Source organism: Scophthalmus maximus, chromosome 15, assembly GCF_022379125.1.
Source record: "Scophthalmus maximus strain ysfricsl-2021 chromosome 15, ASM2237912v1, whole genome shotgun sequence".
In the NCBI taxonomy this organism is placed as follows: Eukaryota; Metazoa; Chordata; class Actinopteri; order Pleuronectiformes; family Scophthalmidae; genus Scophthalmus; species Scophthalmus maximus.
In genome coordinates, this window is record NC_061529.1 from 13747501 (window position 1) to 13764218 (window position 16718).

General features: G+C 45.7%; 2 protein-coding genes across 3 annotated transcripts in view; one reads left to right on the top strand and one right to left on the bottom strand.

The window, feature by feature from the left end:
- LOC118286590 (serine/threonine-protein kinase PAK 6) overlaps positions 1-12922 on the top strand; it is a 19865-nt gene extending 6943 nt beyond the window's left edge. For both annotated transcript variants that reach the window (XM_035611131.2, XM_035611130.2), the window contains exons 2-9: positions 5532-5779; positions 7120-7776; positions 8329-8862; positions 9384-9517; positions 10437-10563; positions 10839-10964; positions 11077-11211; positions 11315-12922. In XM_035611131.2, coding sequence (XP_035467024.1) covers positions 5576-5779; positions 7120-7776; positions 8329-8862; positions 9384-9517; positions 10437-10563; positions 10839-10964; positions 11077-11211; positions 11315-11482 — 2085 coding nt within the window. In that variant the 5' untranslated portion in view covers positions 5532-5575 and the 3' untranslated portion in view covers positions 11483-12922. The remainder of the gene's footprint in view (positions 1-5531; positions 5780-7119; positions 7777-8328; positions 8863-9383; positions 9518-10436; positions 10564-10838; positions 10965-11076; positions 11212-11314) is intronic.
- An 88-nt stretch (positions 12923-13010) lies between these two features.
- On the bottom strand, positions 13011-15147 carry LOC118286591 (ankyrin repeat domain-containing protein 12). The gene has a single exon (XM_035611136.2). It carries the CDS (start codon positions 15011-15013, stop codon positions 13418-13420), a length of 1596 nt encoding a protein of 531 aa, XP_035467029.1. The 5' UTR covers positions 15014-15147; the 3' UTR covers positions 13011-13417.
- Between the last annotated feature and the right edge of the window lie 1571 nt (positions 15148-16718).

Consider the following 16718-nt stretch of genomic DNA (forward strand, 5'->3'; position numbering starts at 1 on the left):
TTCTCCTTTTCCTCCCCCGCTCGTCCTCCTCTCGTCCTGACCTATCATTTCTTCTTTCCTCCTGTCAATATTCACACAGGACTGTGTAATCCCGCCCTTGAAGGACTGACGGTCCGCATTGTTGGGCAAGGACATCGCATGCTACAATACACCCGTTCGGCGCACGAGAAAAAGACTGACGAGCTCTTTGATCGTTCACTCTCTCAGAACTGCAGCAGGGCTCCGGGACTTTTGAGCCATTTTCTGACTTAAAGTACTTCGTGCAGAGGTTTGAGTGAAAGCCCACACATGATGCATCGCTGCAAGTTATGTGGCGTTTGAAATACCCCAAGATGTGTCACTTTGAATGAACTCTGTGTGTGAATATAGGTCATCCCTGCATAGTGTTCAGTGTAGCTAACTGAAATGTAAATGTAGAATATGGAAATAATTGGCTGTTTAATTGAATATTATTTGCCTGAGATATATTTTCTCGTCATCATTAGCACACTCTGAACTGAACTTCCTTTGGTTGGTACATGGCTGTTTTTCTTTTTTAATTCTAAACTGAAACTAGTCCACAACACTCACTTCACATGCCCTTGGGTGTGCTCTACATTCTGTCCCTACTCCTGCGCGGAGCTTTTATTTGAGATACAGATGCGCAGGGCACTAAGAAAGCTGTGGTTTGGCCTCAAAAGTGGCACAGCACATCTTCAACTCCACTTTTTCCCTTAGATCCTGGATCACTTGGTGGGTGTTGTGCCTCATGTTTCCAGTGAATGATGCAGTCATTGCAATGCAACATGTCAAACCAGGGTCCACAGGCCTAGCATTGTTACTATGAGCATGTTATAATGCCGAGATTATCGTTTCATTCAGAGCACTGCAGGGCTAACTTGCTGATTCCATAACAATGCTAAAATGCTGATTCAATGCAGGTATTATCATGAACACTATTTCAGCATGTTATCATGAGGGTCACGGAGGGGGGCTGGTGCCGATCCCATCTGACACTGGGCGTGAGGCAGAATACGCCCTGGACAGGTCATCGGCAAATCACAAGGCTGTGATATAAAGACAATAGCTATTCACACCCACAGAAAATGTAGTCTCCAGTTAACCTGAACTGCATATTTGCACTGTGGGAGGAAGCCAGAGTGTGATTACGCTAACATACAACATACAGCTCTGTTGGATTGGACGGTCACAAAGTTTAGGACCAATTGAAATTTTGACCCGGTGAGACTATAGATGAAAAGTTAAGGGATTAGAATTCACACTGAGGGGAATATGAAAGTGAACCAAATTTCATGGCAGTCCGTCAAATTGTCGTTTGATCTATTTCACACCCACAGCCGCCAGCATGGCTAAAAAAAACCCAGCCACATTTACAACATGGGTGGCTTTACAGATGTAGTAGATGCGTGCCATCCTCCACCAATTCTTGTAGCCTATTCCAAGTGCTTTGTTGTGCGTGATGTATCCGACTGCTTGCATGAAATATGCATGGCAGCAACGTGTTATTCCATGCCATTGAATGCGTCTTATTACATCAGTTGTCGTCCCCGATTAACAATCCTTTCATGTCTGCAGAGGTGACTTCAAAGAGAAAGCGGCTTCAATCACAAACACTGTCCGGTCACATCCTGCACTCGTGTACCTTTTTCACACCTTCAGATGCTGTGTGTGTGTGTGTGTGGGTGTGTGTGTGTGCGTGTGTGCGTGCATGCATGTTTTTACAATGCACAAGGAAGAGATGACCAACCAGGACCCCCCCCCCCCCCTTCCTTTGAGAGGCAGTGTCATTATACTCAAAGGGCAAAACGGTCATCATAATGAAACTGAGCAATCTGTAAGCCCTCCACTGCACTGCAGAGTCCAAAAACAGCAGTTAAGACCTTGATATATCTATGGCGCTATGAAATAGATGTAGGCCCCCTGTAATTCAGAATAGCTGGATTATACTTAGCCAGAAACTGACAAACACAAAAAGAGGATTACCTCATCTCCATTGTCAACCACCCTCACCTCACTTTTTTTGATATGAATCCTGTACAAAATAAACACGCGTCTGGTGCTTGAGAGTTGGGGGGGGGGGGGGGGGGGATCAGTGAAGGACTGAAGCACCATACTAATCCTGTGAGCACAGTCACCTGCACACTCACTACATTTCCACATGCATGCCAACAAAAAAGCTAGAAGCAGAAATCGGGGCAAATAGGAGGGGGGGAAAAATCATTCAACAGAGCTTGGAGCTCTAGCGTCGAACAAATCCAATATCTCTCTTATCTCTCGATCCCCTCCCACTCATCCCCAACTCATGGTCAGGGTGGTGTGAACATGAGAGGAAGGCAAACATGTCCTCTCTCCTCTTATATCTTGATGTATGCGGAAACATATGGATTGGCGGGTTGCATTTTTTTGCAAAGACACTCGGTCCAATCGTTGGGGTAAGGCTGTGATTGGATCTTTGTTTGGCCTCGGAACAGGAATGGGATTGATTGAAATACATTTGTTACATTTGGCTCAATAACAAATGATGGATTTCTGTGCGTTCAGGTCATGCATTTTGGATCTACTTGAGTTTTTGCTGCTGCAAACAGTTGCAGTGAACGAAATACCCCGTTTACAGTAGCACCGTTATTTAGAGTGACCTCATCCTCTTTGGCTCTTCATATCCCTGACAACAGCTGGCTGTTTTTTTCCTTGGCACTTTGATAGGTTCAAGACAAGCCTCTGAAGCATAGGGTCAAGACCCTGCAGTTTTGAGGGATGTGACCAGAAAGTGTAATGATTCACTGTGCAAGTTCAGCACTGTGCATATGTTTTATACAGCGTGCTTAGAAATCAATAGCGCATTGTTATGAAGACAGTCATAAGCTTGGCAGAGTCGGAGAGGTCAATAATTGCATCAGCTTTTCAATTAATTTTTTGCCCGGGCATGAATCAACAAAGTGTATGTGTGCGCGTGTTTCTCCTGGCTTCTGATATCACAGTGGTTAGTTTGTATTTCCAGAGTCTTCAGAGGGGCCCAGTGGTCAAAAATGAATTATGAATACTGTAATGTGTTTCATTCTGCGCTGCTTTGAGCCAATGGAACTTGATAAAGTACCATACAACGCAGACGTCCTGTTTGTGCCGGTATCACCCCATTACTGTTGGCTGTGGAGGACTGGGGCAGTTTGCGTTTCCCTCACGAGTAAATATTGATCGATCCACTTGTAAAAGGATACATGAGCGCTTTGTGTAAATATTTGTCCAGGCGATGCCAACATCTGCACGTTGAACAGCTAGCTAAGCAGATTGTCTCTTGTGCAGCTGAAAAAGAAAAACTAAACAGCACGAGATCCCAATCTTCGGTTTTGCAGCTTGTTTTCTCAGGCATTTCTTATTCAGAAAACAGCCAAAATCGGAGGGTTAAAAGCAGTTCTGTGTCTGTCTCTCGAATACATCCATGCCTGATTGTAATCTTGGCCCCGGCTCCTCTCCCCCACCTCCTGACAGCCCTTGCACCGTAATGTCCGTGTCAGATCAAATGAAAGTCCTTCCACGTACTACATTATGTGTATAGGGAGAGCACAGAGAGAGTGATACACCTATGCAAAACTCTGCATATTAGTCTTGTGACTGAATTATCCTTTGAGGGTTACATCTCCCCAAGCAGTAATCGCACCCCCACCCCCACAATTCCTCTCTCTTTCTAACCCCAGCGCCCAGAGTCAGGTTTGGCTGATGTGACCAGTGGGCCTGACATCCTTTTACCCGTTGGTGATGTGGCGAGGCGAGTGACACGGGTTGGTCACGATTCACCCCATAACAGGCGTCGCAGATTAGAGCCGTGCTGGTCTGAGGGGCAGAGGTGGAGGGAGGAGAGGCCGCCAAGCACGATCGCCTGCTGGGCTGCAGACGGCTGCAAAACGCATATCCTCGACTCCAGCCATTTCACAGTGCATGATGGGATATTGTATCTGATATCCCCAGGGCACCTCTGCATCGGCCACATACTGTACATCAGGGCCTGATGTACGTCAAGTGCTACATTGAGCAGCAAATAAACAAGGGTCCTACAGACTTGCTAGCAGCTTGTGAATTGTGAATTGAAACGATTTAGTTCAGCATATTTAGTCTAGTTACCATGCTAACATGCAGGACCGCCTGTAGACACTTGTTATAATGCTGCTATGCTGCTAATCAGATGACAGGCAGCCACTTGGTGGCCACTCCAAGTTTAAAACGGAATAAAAGGAACAGACGGTTCATTTCGTTGCGCAAATTCCTTTTGTATCTTCTCGACATTCACCTCAGCTGTCCCATGAGTGGGGTTTGCTGAGTGTGAGTTTATCCTCATCTTCCCTATTAAACACTCAAACAACAGAGGCTGATGAGAATGTCGTTTGACTCTGAGGTATTGATCACAAACTGAGGTACTGTAACCTGATAAGGACAACTACTAACTAAATCACCCCAATGATTTGAATGTAATTCTCTCGCAACTTGGAAACCTGTAGCAGTTTTTCACGACAATCCACCCAAAAAAGCTATGACATATGCACTCTGCGCCACAGAGGTGAACCTCATGGAGGTGCTAGAGGAAAAGTCAGGGGATTGCCAAAGTTAACAGGATTCATCATCCGGGAACCATGAATGTCTGTACAGAACTTTGTGGCAATCCTTCCAACAGTTATGGCGCTATTTCAGTCCGGAGCCACCAAATAGATTGGCATTTCCACCCCCGAGGCCACGCTTCTAGCTTGGCTGGCACGGACGTCCCCACTGTGAGCTACATGAATCAGCATTAATACTCATCATGAGACTTAAATGTGAGTGATTATCTCCCAGTACAGCTGTGTAGCGGAGGAAATGAGATGTGATGTATTTAATTATTCTCCTACACTTGAATGGAAAAGAAAGCTGAACATGCAGTAAAACCCAGACGCAGGACCCACCGTACAAGGATTAAGTGGTTACCCTCCCTGCAATCAAGGGCACAGGAGCTATTAATTAGGATAAGCTATGGAAGGGTTATTGAGGGGTTCTGATTGCCTGTCTTAGTGTATTTGTGTTTATATATTTATACACATATATATATATATAAAAGTTTTAGTGTGTGTGTGTGTGTGTGTGTGCGTACATGAGTGTCTGTGTGTTGTCCTGTTAACCCCTGTGGGCGCTGGCCAACCAGGCCACGTGCTCATTAGTAAAAGGGCTCAGAGAATGAATAAGCCTTAATTGACCAGATATCCTTCATTACACATGTGCTTACGAATCCATCCACCCTCCTTGGAGCGGTTCTCAGAGGCACAAGCTCGTGACAGCAAGCAAGACAGCGTGGGATATACACATCCCATGTCTGGGATGTTGCCATTTCAATATTTTCTCCCGCATGGAAAGAGCATCTGTTCTCAGAGTTTTATTTGACTACAGTGGCAATGTCTCTTTTTTTTTTTTTAATCACTGGGGCAGGAGAGATTAGCTTGTGTTCAAATTTTTAAGATTACAGTTGATGTTTGGTGCAATTTATCAAAGGCTGAATATTTATTTCTCTGCAGGGACACTTTGAAGAGGGCAGGCTGTCTTTCTCGTGGACCTGAGGATGTTTCGCAAGAAGAAAAAGAAGAGGCCTGAGATATCAGCGCCCAAGAACTTCGAGCACCGCGTCCACACCTCGTTTGATGCCAAGCGCGGCTGCTTTGTGGGCCTGCCAACGCAATGGCAAAGCCTGATAGAGAACCTGCGCAGGCCCAAACCCATGGTGGACCCTTCCAGGATCACAGAGGTGGAGCTGAGGCCAAAGAAGGTACACCGCATCTTGCATTCGCTTTTTACTGATCCTGTAACTGTATCTCTTACCGATAAGGAATGACCACCACTCTATTTATCAAGGCACACTTTTAGGTTTAATCTCTGATGCATGGAGACATATATTGTATCGCTGTGGAAGCATTCCGCAGTGCCTTAGAGAGATCCTGCTGTCTCAGAAAAAGCAATAATCCTCTGATGACAGCCTGGAAGGAAGGCTTGCTCTCCAACTCATCTTTTTTATTTTCTTATCTATCATGGGGCTGGGCTAATGACCCCGCCGTGTACACTGACTGTACAATGCTGAATACTCCTTGGGGCCACAAGATTGATCACTTCATGCAGGCAATTAATAACAGTCTGCGGTGCTTTCCCACACACGTCAAGCAGAAAGGATAAAAAAGTGCAGGTACAGCAAAGGGAACGCCAGTGAGTGATAAAGCCAGGGAATCTCAGGATTTCTTCACTTCTTAGCACATACTATCGATGCTGTTCATGACCCTCCAGGAGGCGAACACCAACATTTCATTAGCACCTTGATGTGATTATAGCTGTGCAATATAAGAACCATCATGTCAGCGTTTAGTTCAGATTTATGGTTTTAATAGCGTAATCAAGATGAGTGTGGTGTTTCCCACGAGACTCTTGTCATTTCAAACTATTCATTCCTACATTTAATTTCAAATTATTACAGTCAATCTATCATTACGGCATCGTCTAAAATAGGATTTTTCTCACTAAGGCCATTATCACCCGCCGTTCTCTCCTCTCGGAGAGGTGCTACAGTAGGTGAGATGTCAGCCGACCTCTCCCCGCTGTGCAGATGTGATGGCACTGAACCAGAGAAACAGGAGAAGTTGTTGACTGGCTGTGAACTGAACATGACTCTGCCCTGAGACTGACTAATGAGCCACCATGCACTCTCTCTTACAGTTGCAACACTAACACTGTTCTGGCAAAAGATCTTAAGGTTGTCTGATCAGGACAAGTTTAAGCCCTTTGCCTTTGCTCGTCCGCTAACAATGCAGTTATCTGTGATATCTGAATTTTGCAACCTAAGAACGTTCGTTCAGGCTCTGTCTTTGTAATGCATGTGTTGACACATTTGCGTGCTATATTTGTCAGCGTATTGTCAGAATTGAAGCCACTGGCAAAATTATTTAAAGCCTCTCTTTGAGGAATGACAAAGATGTCCTTTACAGATTCTCAAGTCTAAATTTAACTCGCCTCTGAGCAATGATTATTCCAGCCTCATTATTCCTGTGAGTCGGAAATATTTCTATAATGTGATCACGGCATGGGCAATGTGACAAAGAGTATACGCCTCTGCTCTTTCAGACCATTGTGCGTGGGAGCATGATCGGTCACGGGGACTACATCGCAGCCATGATCAATGACATGAGCCGTCTGTCTGTGACCAGTTCCAACTCTTTGAGGAAGAGCAGCCCCTCAGCCAGGAAGAGGGCCCAGTCTCTGGGAAGGCTGGGGGAGGTGAACGAGGGAGACGGCTACCAGTATGAGGGTCTCACCCAGGACGATGAAGATGACGAGGATGCGGATCAGGACCATTGGAGGGACAAGGCCAGGAACATCCACAGTGAGACCAACACCCCTTACCTGGGGATGAAGAAGAGCATCACTCTGCAACCAAACGGGATCTTGCCAAAGGCCAAGTCCACCTATGAAGTAAGCTTCATGGAGGGACCCTTGCATCCGGCTCAGCCCCAGAACATCCCGATGTCAAGTCATGGGGCTTATATGAGCGCTGACGTCGGCAGTCCTCAGGAAAGAGTGATATGGAAGAGAGATTTCCTGCTGCCAAGGGGAATACCACCAAATCAGAGACCCATAGCTTGTTTCTACAGTCCTGCAATGACTGTACAACAGCCCCATGGGGATCAAGGGATAGTCACAACGGAGCTCCGGCCCAACGTACCAATGTACATGCACGCACAGAACAGCCCCGGGAGGCCGTTCTCCTCTTATGACCTGAAGGTAAGCCTGACATTACTGCAGTTCCTTTGCAGCTATTTAATGCATGATGATACATTACCAATAGAATATACACTATATGCATATTTCTGCTAATGATGTATCACTTTATTAGTACTCTGCATGTTTTCCATGAGTACTGAATACATTAAATACAAGTTATTTCTGTCAAGAAAATAATCAGGAATCATTTTCATGCTTAGCTTGTGGGAACCTTAGCGAGGCAGCATACTGACTGGCTTTACATCATTTGTGATTAAAGTTCTGGGGTTGAGTATTTTTTTTTAATGCTAATGTTAAAATATGAAATGTGGGTTTAAAGTGCCAGTGGGGCTGTAAAACCTGAGAGATGTTTGGCAAGATTTCAGCGGGACGCTTGGGTGCATATAGCAACCTCTTTACACAGGTCATATCAGATGGAGTGGATGCAGAGTGAGAGTGAAGGACTTTATTTATATTCAGTTTTAAAGCAGGCCTTGAACTGCAGGCAGCTGACCAACATCCTCTCAGCTCCAGTCCTTAGTGTCCCTCACCTTTTTTCCTCTTATCGTGCAGGCAGAGTCGACAGTGAGGTATCACTCCAGTTTCCTGCCCACTGGCACCAGCAGTCCTCTTGTGGGCGGCATCAGGCCCCAGCGGACAGTGCGCTCCTCGGCTAGCTACACTCTGGGCCTGTCTCCTAACATGGGACTAAGACCCGGTGGGCCAGACCCCTTCCTCAGACACTCCGCAGGCCCAAATCCTCCTTACCCTAGACAGGACAGTCCTTCCCAACCTCGACCTTCCCCTACAGGCTCCCTAGCCACCAGTCCCCCCGGCACCTGCTCCCCTGCCTTTAGACCCCCACAGCACCCTTCACCCAGGCCGCCCCCAGACCCACCAAAGGTGACCCATGAACAGTTCAAAGCTGCCCTGCAGATGGTGGTTGACAAGGGCGATCCGCGGTCCTACCTGGAGAACTTTGTGAAGATCGGTGAGGGCTCAACAGGGGTGGTGTGTATTGCCACAGAGAAGCACAGCGGCAGGGAGGTAGCGGTGAAGATGATGGACCTGCGGCGGCAGCAAAGAAGAGAGTTGCTGTTTAATGAGGTACAGTATACAACTAGGAACAAAGTGACTCCCAAAAGCAAGCACAAAGAAAAACATCTGAGAGCTCCAGCCTGGTGTTTAGCTTTCAACGCTGACTGAAAGGGGCACTTGATTTCATGTACGTCTGGATTTAAAAGGACAACGATTTTATACATGAAACATCCTTTTACTTTCTTGTGAAAAATGTATGAAGAAGCTTTCAGACGTCTGAGAAAATAACGCTGATGATGTCATCTGGGTCATCCACTTGGAGACAACACATTTTTAATACAAAATCGGCATCATAAAGTGGGGTTGTGGTACTTGAAACACTGGGTATTCACCACTCATGGAAATCCATGGTCAGTGCATCAACTGTGGCACTGTCTGCTACTGACTTTGACCATTCCTGTCTAATCTAGTCAGCAAACGTTATGAAAAGTGATGAGATTCCCTTTTAATGTACCAGAGAACCAAAATCTGGCCACATTAAAGGATGTTTCCTACGTCACCGGTTTTAATGTGAATGTTTCTTGTTGCAGGTGGTGATCATGAGAGACTATCAGCACAGGAACGTGGTGGAGATGTTCAAGTCCGCCCTGGTGGAGGAGGAGCTGTGGGTTATCATGGAGTACCTGCAAGGGGGAGCACTAACCAACATCGTGTCCGAAACCAGGTACGAGTATACACCGGGAGTCCCCCTTTGAGAAGCTGCATTCGGACTAGTTATGATATCATCTTTGATAACTAAATCAGCCACAAGGGGGTAGTGTGGTATTGACTGGTGTTGATCCCAGCAGCACAGAGGCTTATTCAGTCTCCTCTTGCACTCCAGGCCTGGTGCTGTTCTCATGGGGGAAATATTAATTTAATTGTCAGGGCGTGATCGTTTTTGAGCTAATAGTGTCATTTATATTATCAACAGATGGCTGGCTCGATCTCCAAAGGATGACCTCAGGGTTAGATCACTTGACTCAAAGGGATAAAAAAAAAAAAATCTTCTCAAGCCAGATGACATATAGAATGAAACAGCTGTCCTTATCAGGGATTAAGATTGTCGTTATATTGACAAAACAATCAGGGACAAGACTCCTTTGCTTCTTTGCTTTCCTGGCTGTTTTTACAGAAGCAGTGCCAATAGCAATGCAGAATGGGTTTTTTTTCCTCATGCAATTTTATATGCGTCTTTGTGATGATAGTCATGTGTTGGTGAATAACTGTTGACGATTGTTACTGTGTGTTCCCTGGATTTACGATCTATACACCTGATCTTACTCGCGGTTTGAAAAAGGCCTTTGGTCTCCTGGTTCTCATATCTTTATGTTACGCTGGGTCACATTGAAACAGCAGAGGAATAAATATGTTTTGTTAGTCATTGTGCTGTGTAGGAGTTGTTGTTTTGAACTTTGAACCCTTTATTGATTTCCTTTAATGTGCAGTGATTCATGAATTTTCACTTTCGGAGCGGTCGGTTTGTTGTAACTTGTAATGGAAAAAGTGTGAAATGTTAATGTAAAATGTGTGTGTGTGTGTGTGTGTGTGTGTGTGTGTCTGTGTGTGTGTGTGTGTGTGTGTGTGTGTGTGTTGTCCTGCAGGCTGAATGAAGAGCAGATTGCCACAGTGTGTGAAGCTGTCCTGCAAGCCCTGGCATATCTCCATTCACAGGGAGTCATCCACAGAGACATCAAGAGTGACTCCATACTTCTCACGTTAGATGGAAGAGTAAGATATGCTTTAACTCTTTCTTTCTTTTCTTTTTTTTCTCACTTTCTTTCTCTAAGACTCAATCTAGTGTTTGTTATTGTGATGGCCTAGTGTTTCTATTTTATGTAATCCAACTCAGATTCTGTTTCTATTTTTCTTTATTTAACTATCACATATTCCCCCGCTCTGCTATACTTTGTGCTGCTGTGTCGGCTCTGAATTTTCCCTGTTCGATAAAGGTTAATCCTAATCTTATTTTCTTATAGCAAGGCCTTTCTCTTGTCCCTTAACAGGTCAAGCTTTCAGACTTTGGCTTTTGTGCTCAAATCAGCAAGGACATCCCAAAGAGGAAGTCTTTAGTGGGGACACCCTATTGGATGGCTCCTGAGGTCATCTCCAAATCACCATATGGCACTGAGGTGAGGAGGCACGCGTTCAACTCTCTGATTAACCGTGGTCTCGGTCCTGTGTAGCGTAAATGCCTGCAGTGGCAGTCTGTCACATGATTTTGACTATGCGATGGTGCACCAGGTGGATGTTTGGTCGATGGGCGTCATGGTGGTGGAGATGGTGGATGGAGAGCCCCCGTACTTCAGTGAAACTCCTGTAGCAGCTATGAAGAGGCTGAGGGATGAACCAGCTCCTACTGTACGAAATGTCAGCCAGGTATGAGAGCAGAGCACACCCACTGTACTGAAATTAATTTATGAAAAATAAATAGTGGAATGACTTATTCAAATGAATGTGTGCCCATTGCTCTCTGGTGCAGATCTCCCCGGTTCTAAAAGACTTCCTGGACCGCATGCTGACTCGGGACCCCCTAGAGCGGGCAAGTGCCACTGACCTGCTGGAGCACCCTTTCCTGCTGCAGAGCGGCTCACCTCAGTGCCTGGTCCCACTGGTGGAGCAGTACCGCAAGCGCATGTCCCGCTGCTGACCCCTGTGGGGCTCCTGGTCCCCAGCACCCACCGTCAGTCTGACCCGTTCAGGCCCCGCACCGGGGTCCACCTCCTCTAGCAACCAGGCCAACAGGAGACCAGCTCCAGAGAAGCAGACCCTGACGGCATGACGCTGCCAGAGTGATGGTGGCAGGACAGCGAGGAAAGGCTGACTGACATCGCATGGTCTCGGGCATGAGAGAAGCACTTTAGGAGTCAGATAAAGGCAGCATGCAAATCCTCACCGCCCAAGTCGGTTTGATCTGAATATGAATTGGCTTCCCATGACATTCAGCGGGATTCAACACAACACGACATGGTGCATATCAACGGATCGCAAAGGTCAATGTTTCACGTAACTTTACAGTATGTAATGAACACACACTGCTCCCACAAATCCTTAATAGTGTTCAGAGTGGGCATCATCGTTAGCCGTGTAAAAGCTTATAAAGCTTGTGTTAGGCTCAAACCACAATAGCTCATTGTGACAATATCATGGAAGGACAAAGTCACCTCTGCACACTCACACTCTCTGCTGTGCAAACTGGACAACGGCCTGGTCGGCTGACTCCACAGACACTGACAGAAGACTTTTTGCATGGCCAAACGGAGGCACACCTGGCCTGATGTGAATGCTTGAATATGTACCAAACATGGGATGTGAAAGACAATTCTCCTTTATTCGAACAATAAATGGGTAGACGAAAGCCCAGCTGCTACTATTGGGCTATTGGAAAACCACCAGTACGATTTTCCTCTTTTTCATATTTATTCTTTATTTCCAAAAGGTGTTGTGGGTTGTTTGTATGATGTGAAGTTGCAAATAAGGTTTCGTTATTGAGTATGGACTTAAACAACAACATAAGCTGATGAACTAATAATGTAAATACTAATACTGGATATTAGGTCCTGCTGATTCACTGCAGTTAAATATGTGAGATGAATTCAAAGTTTTACTTTTCCTTACAGAAATGTGAGTGTATAGTTATATATATATATATGTGTGTGTGTGTGTGTGTGTGTGTGTGTGTGTGTGTGTGTGTGTGTGTAGGTGTGCGTGTGCGTGTGCATGTGAGCACATGGGTGTGTGTGAGAGGTGACATCTCACGTGTTTGCTTCTGACAAGACCCTCTTTGTATTGTGATTCTTTTTTTAAAAAGAAATGAAAAACACAAGGTGTGTTTGTTGCTCCTAAAGAAGATGCGTATGACTGTATTTGCATTTTGTTTGCCCAGATAAAGCACACAGGCGTGGCATGTGATGCTGCAGGACGTCCACCTGCCGAGAACCACTTTGCACATAGTCTTTGTATTCTGACATGGATACATGTCAACATGGTTCATGTTATTTCTATCTCTCGTGTGGATCGTTCATGAAGAAGAGAATTACATATTTTTATTTTGTACAAATCAATAAATGATGCATATTGAATCAGACAATTCATTTCATCCTGCATTTTCCTCACAATGCATACATAATTGCGCATTAAATCTGACAGTGTATATTTTATTATTGTTTATTAGGTATTCGGCATGAATCATACAGTGCACAGTCACTGAATATTTTTCAAGCAAAAGACACACCATATTTCTTAAAAACAAAGAAGCTATATGAAATACATTCAATTCCATTCAATATAAATTTTATTGTATGCAAATCAAAAATAATTATTTTTAGTAGATCAGACTGAAATGTCGATTTATAAATTATTTCATATACAGAATAATAAAAGTGTATGCAGCTGTAAGCAACTGGACAATTAGCTTTAAAGTTCTTTTTTAGATCAATATTTTTGGAAAAAAAACTGCAACATTAGCAAAGGATTATTATTTGCCTCAGTAAACAGAATATATCACCACGCAACCACACTGCATTATCAGAAGTTGTAATTGCTGTAACAATGTCGTGTTCCGTTGCCCGACGCTGTCCTTGTTCTAATCGAGGGTCGAGTGAGACGAGCAGCTCTCAAACTCACACTTCACCCCGCTGATGCTGTCAACGCTCGGCTGGCTGTTCACCTGCTGGTGTGTGTGTGAGAGGGGGAAGGTTTCCGAGCGGGACATCCGCCCTCTGCCGTTTGAGGAGGCCGACGAACAGTCTATCACCATCTTCATGAACTCTGGTGCTGTGAATCGACGCAACAGTCTGGTGCCCAGGCCGATGAACCCCGGCGTGCGCCCAGGGATCTTCCCTGACTCCATCTCTTCTCTGGCAAACAGCAGTTTGTCGTGTCTGCCCGTCGGGCCAAGGCTTCCCCTCTTCTGCTGCTCTCTCCAGCTTGACGGGGCTGTTTCCTTAGCCTCTGCTCTCTGTGATTTGACATTCTCCTCGTGTGCCCTCACGGGCTGACTCTTGCCGTTTAAAAGAGGTTTTGGCACCGAGGCGGTTTTGTCAGCATTGTTTGTCAAGCCCCGGGTGTTTCCTTGACATTCCATCTTGTCTATCAGACATCTCTCATCTTGTAGCGAGGCTCGCTTCAATCTGCTGGCGGACAGGCTCATGTCACACACATCACCCTGATAGGACTGCTTTCTACTGCTCAGAAGATCCAGGTTAAAAGACTTTGCTTTTCCCCAGAGAGGACAACTCTCTGCTTTTTGCTCAGGGAGTCCTTGGCTGACTTCTTTCTGGCCTGGCTCAGTCAGTGTTTTAGCCCCTCTTAACCCTCTAAGTTGGCAGTTTTGCAATTGTTTGGCAGTGAAGAGAACACTGTGATCCCCCTCAACTTGGCTTTTCTCGAGCTGAGGAGGCAGAGCCCAGCTGTGGCGGTGGCTCTCCTCTTGAGATTGGCTCCTGGGACACTTGAAGCGGTTCCACAGCCCGCTGCTGTCTCCAATCTTCATCTGTCTCTGGAACACACCGGGCAGTTGGTCTTCATTATTCAACTGCTTGGAGAACCTCTCCAGAACATGCCTGGGGAGCCTGTTGGGCAGCCGGCTCTCTCCTTCATCTGTGGTGCCCACATCAGCAAGTGGGTCATCTGCGCTAACACCCCTCCGACACGGAAAGTTCAGAATCTGGACACACTGGTTGTGTCCGAAGAAGTTGGCCACCTCGATGGCTGAGTGTCCGGCGTTGTTGGTCATGTCCAGCCTCAGTCCCAGTCTTTTGAAAGCCCGGACCAGGAACTCCAGAACCTGGCTGTGCCCAGAAAAGGCAGAATACATGAGAGCGCTGTTACCCCAGGCATCAGAGATGTCCGGGTCGGCATTGAACTGCACCAGGAGCTTGACAACATCCAGGTGACCCATCTCACAGGCATGGCTCAGGGCAGTGCGACCATCCTCGTCCTGGCAGTTGACATCCGCCCCTTTCTCCAGCAGCAGCCGGGTGAACTTGGCCCTGGTCCCCGGGTCTTGTAGGCAGACGGCAAACATGAGCGGAGTGCGGCTGTTTTCTGTCTTTGAGTTGATGATGCGTCCATCCAAGGCGTCCAGGATGAAGCGTGCAAGGTGAACTTTCCCACCATGCATGGCTTCCAGGAAGGTCTTGGTGCCAGAGCCCTGGCGCAAATCTTTCGGTCGCATCATTCTTGAGCAGCCGCCTGTGGAGCTGACCCTCGGAGGGAGCTGAGAGAAAAGGGGACAAATAGGTTGCGAAAGTGTGCAGCAAGTTCTCCGCGCCGCTCCGTGTTGACAGTGAGTGCATTTACCTCAGAGTAAGATTCAGAGAGGAGCTGCCAGTGTTTTTATACCTCCCTTCTCCACATGCCCTCCCCACGTTGCCAAGGAAACAAACGTCTGAGGACCATTATGCAGTGGCTGCATCCATTCAGCCCGAGCACTCGCTGCCTGGAGAGAAAAATATTCTATTTGAACAGAATAATTACTCAAGGAGAAAAACATGGCCAGTGTTTTTCATGTGAGGCTTGTGAGGTAAACTTAAATGCATTGTTTCTATTTTTCTTTTCGTGCAAATTAACTTAAAGAACTAATTCCTGCTGCTGATAGGATTGTCAAACATAGAAAAGGACTATCCAGCGTTTTGTCAAATGCATGAATAGTGCATTATGTTGCATCACATTTACATTCAAGGCAAGACATTCAAATTCTGCATTTATCGTTCCACTACTCTCGGTAGTTTGCGTCATACACAAGCGATAATACAGTGCAACAAATTCAAATTATGCCGCTCCAGTGTGCTTTGGCTCTCTCAAGGTTTCACAGTAATGACTTTGCCTGGAGGTCTTTTTTTTGTTGTTGTGGAAAATAATACATTTGATGAACTGGAGAGATGAACGGAGCCGAATTGATAAGAAAAGGACAGTGGACGCTGTGTTTTATTAAATTATTGAGTTAGGAAGAAAAAAAACGTGACAGTTGTTGAGCTGAGATTGCTCTCTGTTAAACAATCCAGTCCTCACACTAACCTTCTAATCTCTTCGATTTACAGACAAGACCGCTGTTTGTGTGGGGATGGCAGCGTGATTAACTGCTGCTTTCTGAAATAACACTGCAAATAAATGTCATTTGCCCGTGTGATTATTGACTGCCCCTCTGAATATAACTGATTCAAAGTGTAAACTATAATTGTGCTGAGAATAGTTGTGCCGTAGCATTGGAGCATGTTCATCTGTTCGTTTGCCTTGTAAAGTGACACGACCAAACCGGCCCTGCTGTCGGAAAAGGCAATACAGTGCAGAACAGTACAGAGGAGGCATTTTGTGACAGTGGGTACAGTTGTCATCTTGTGTATCGTGACATCTCTGTCACACTTCACACTGTCCTGTCACGACACTCAGGGTGGTTTCCACTAACCATCAACGGGAGAAAACTGCTGTGCCAACGGGTACAGGCGGTCTTTGTTTCTTTTTCTTGTGACTCCTTCGAGGAGCTCACTTTTTTTGTCTGAGCTCCTCTTGGAGATGGCCCACCGTCTTCCTCTGGAAAAAATCTTCCGGCAGGGTAACTTGCTCCCTTAGATCCTTGTTTTCTTCAGTCAGGGACTTTTTTTTTATCTCCGGCATTGCAATTAGCAATATTAAACTGCATTATTGTTTGTCTCAGTACTTGTCCTTGGAATATAAGGGTTGTTGTTTTTTCTTATTGCACCAAAAAATTATCTTAGAAATTCTGCCACAGTTGAGTTTTTCCGGGGTTGAGTTTTGTTTACTGTAGATCATTTTTGGTGAAACATGTGGATAATGTTTGGGTCGAGGTTTCTATACAGATGCTTGGTTATGTTGGAAAGAAAACTCTACTTTTTCACATTTCTAATCCATTGATTGGAGAAACT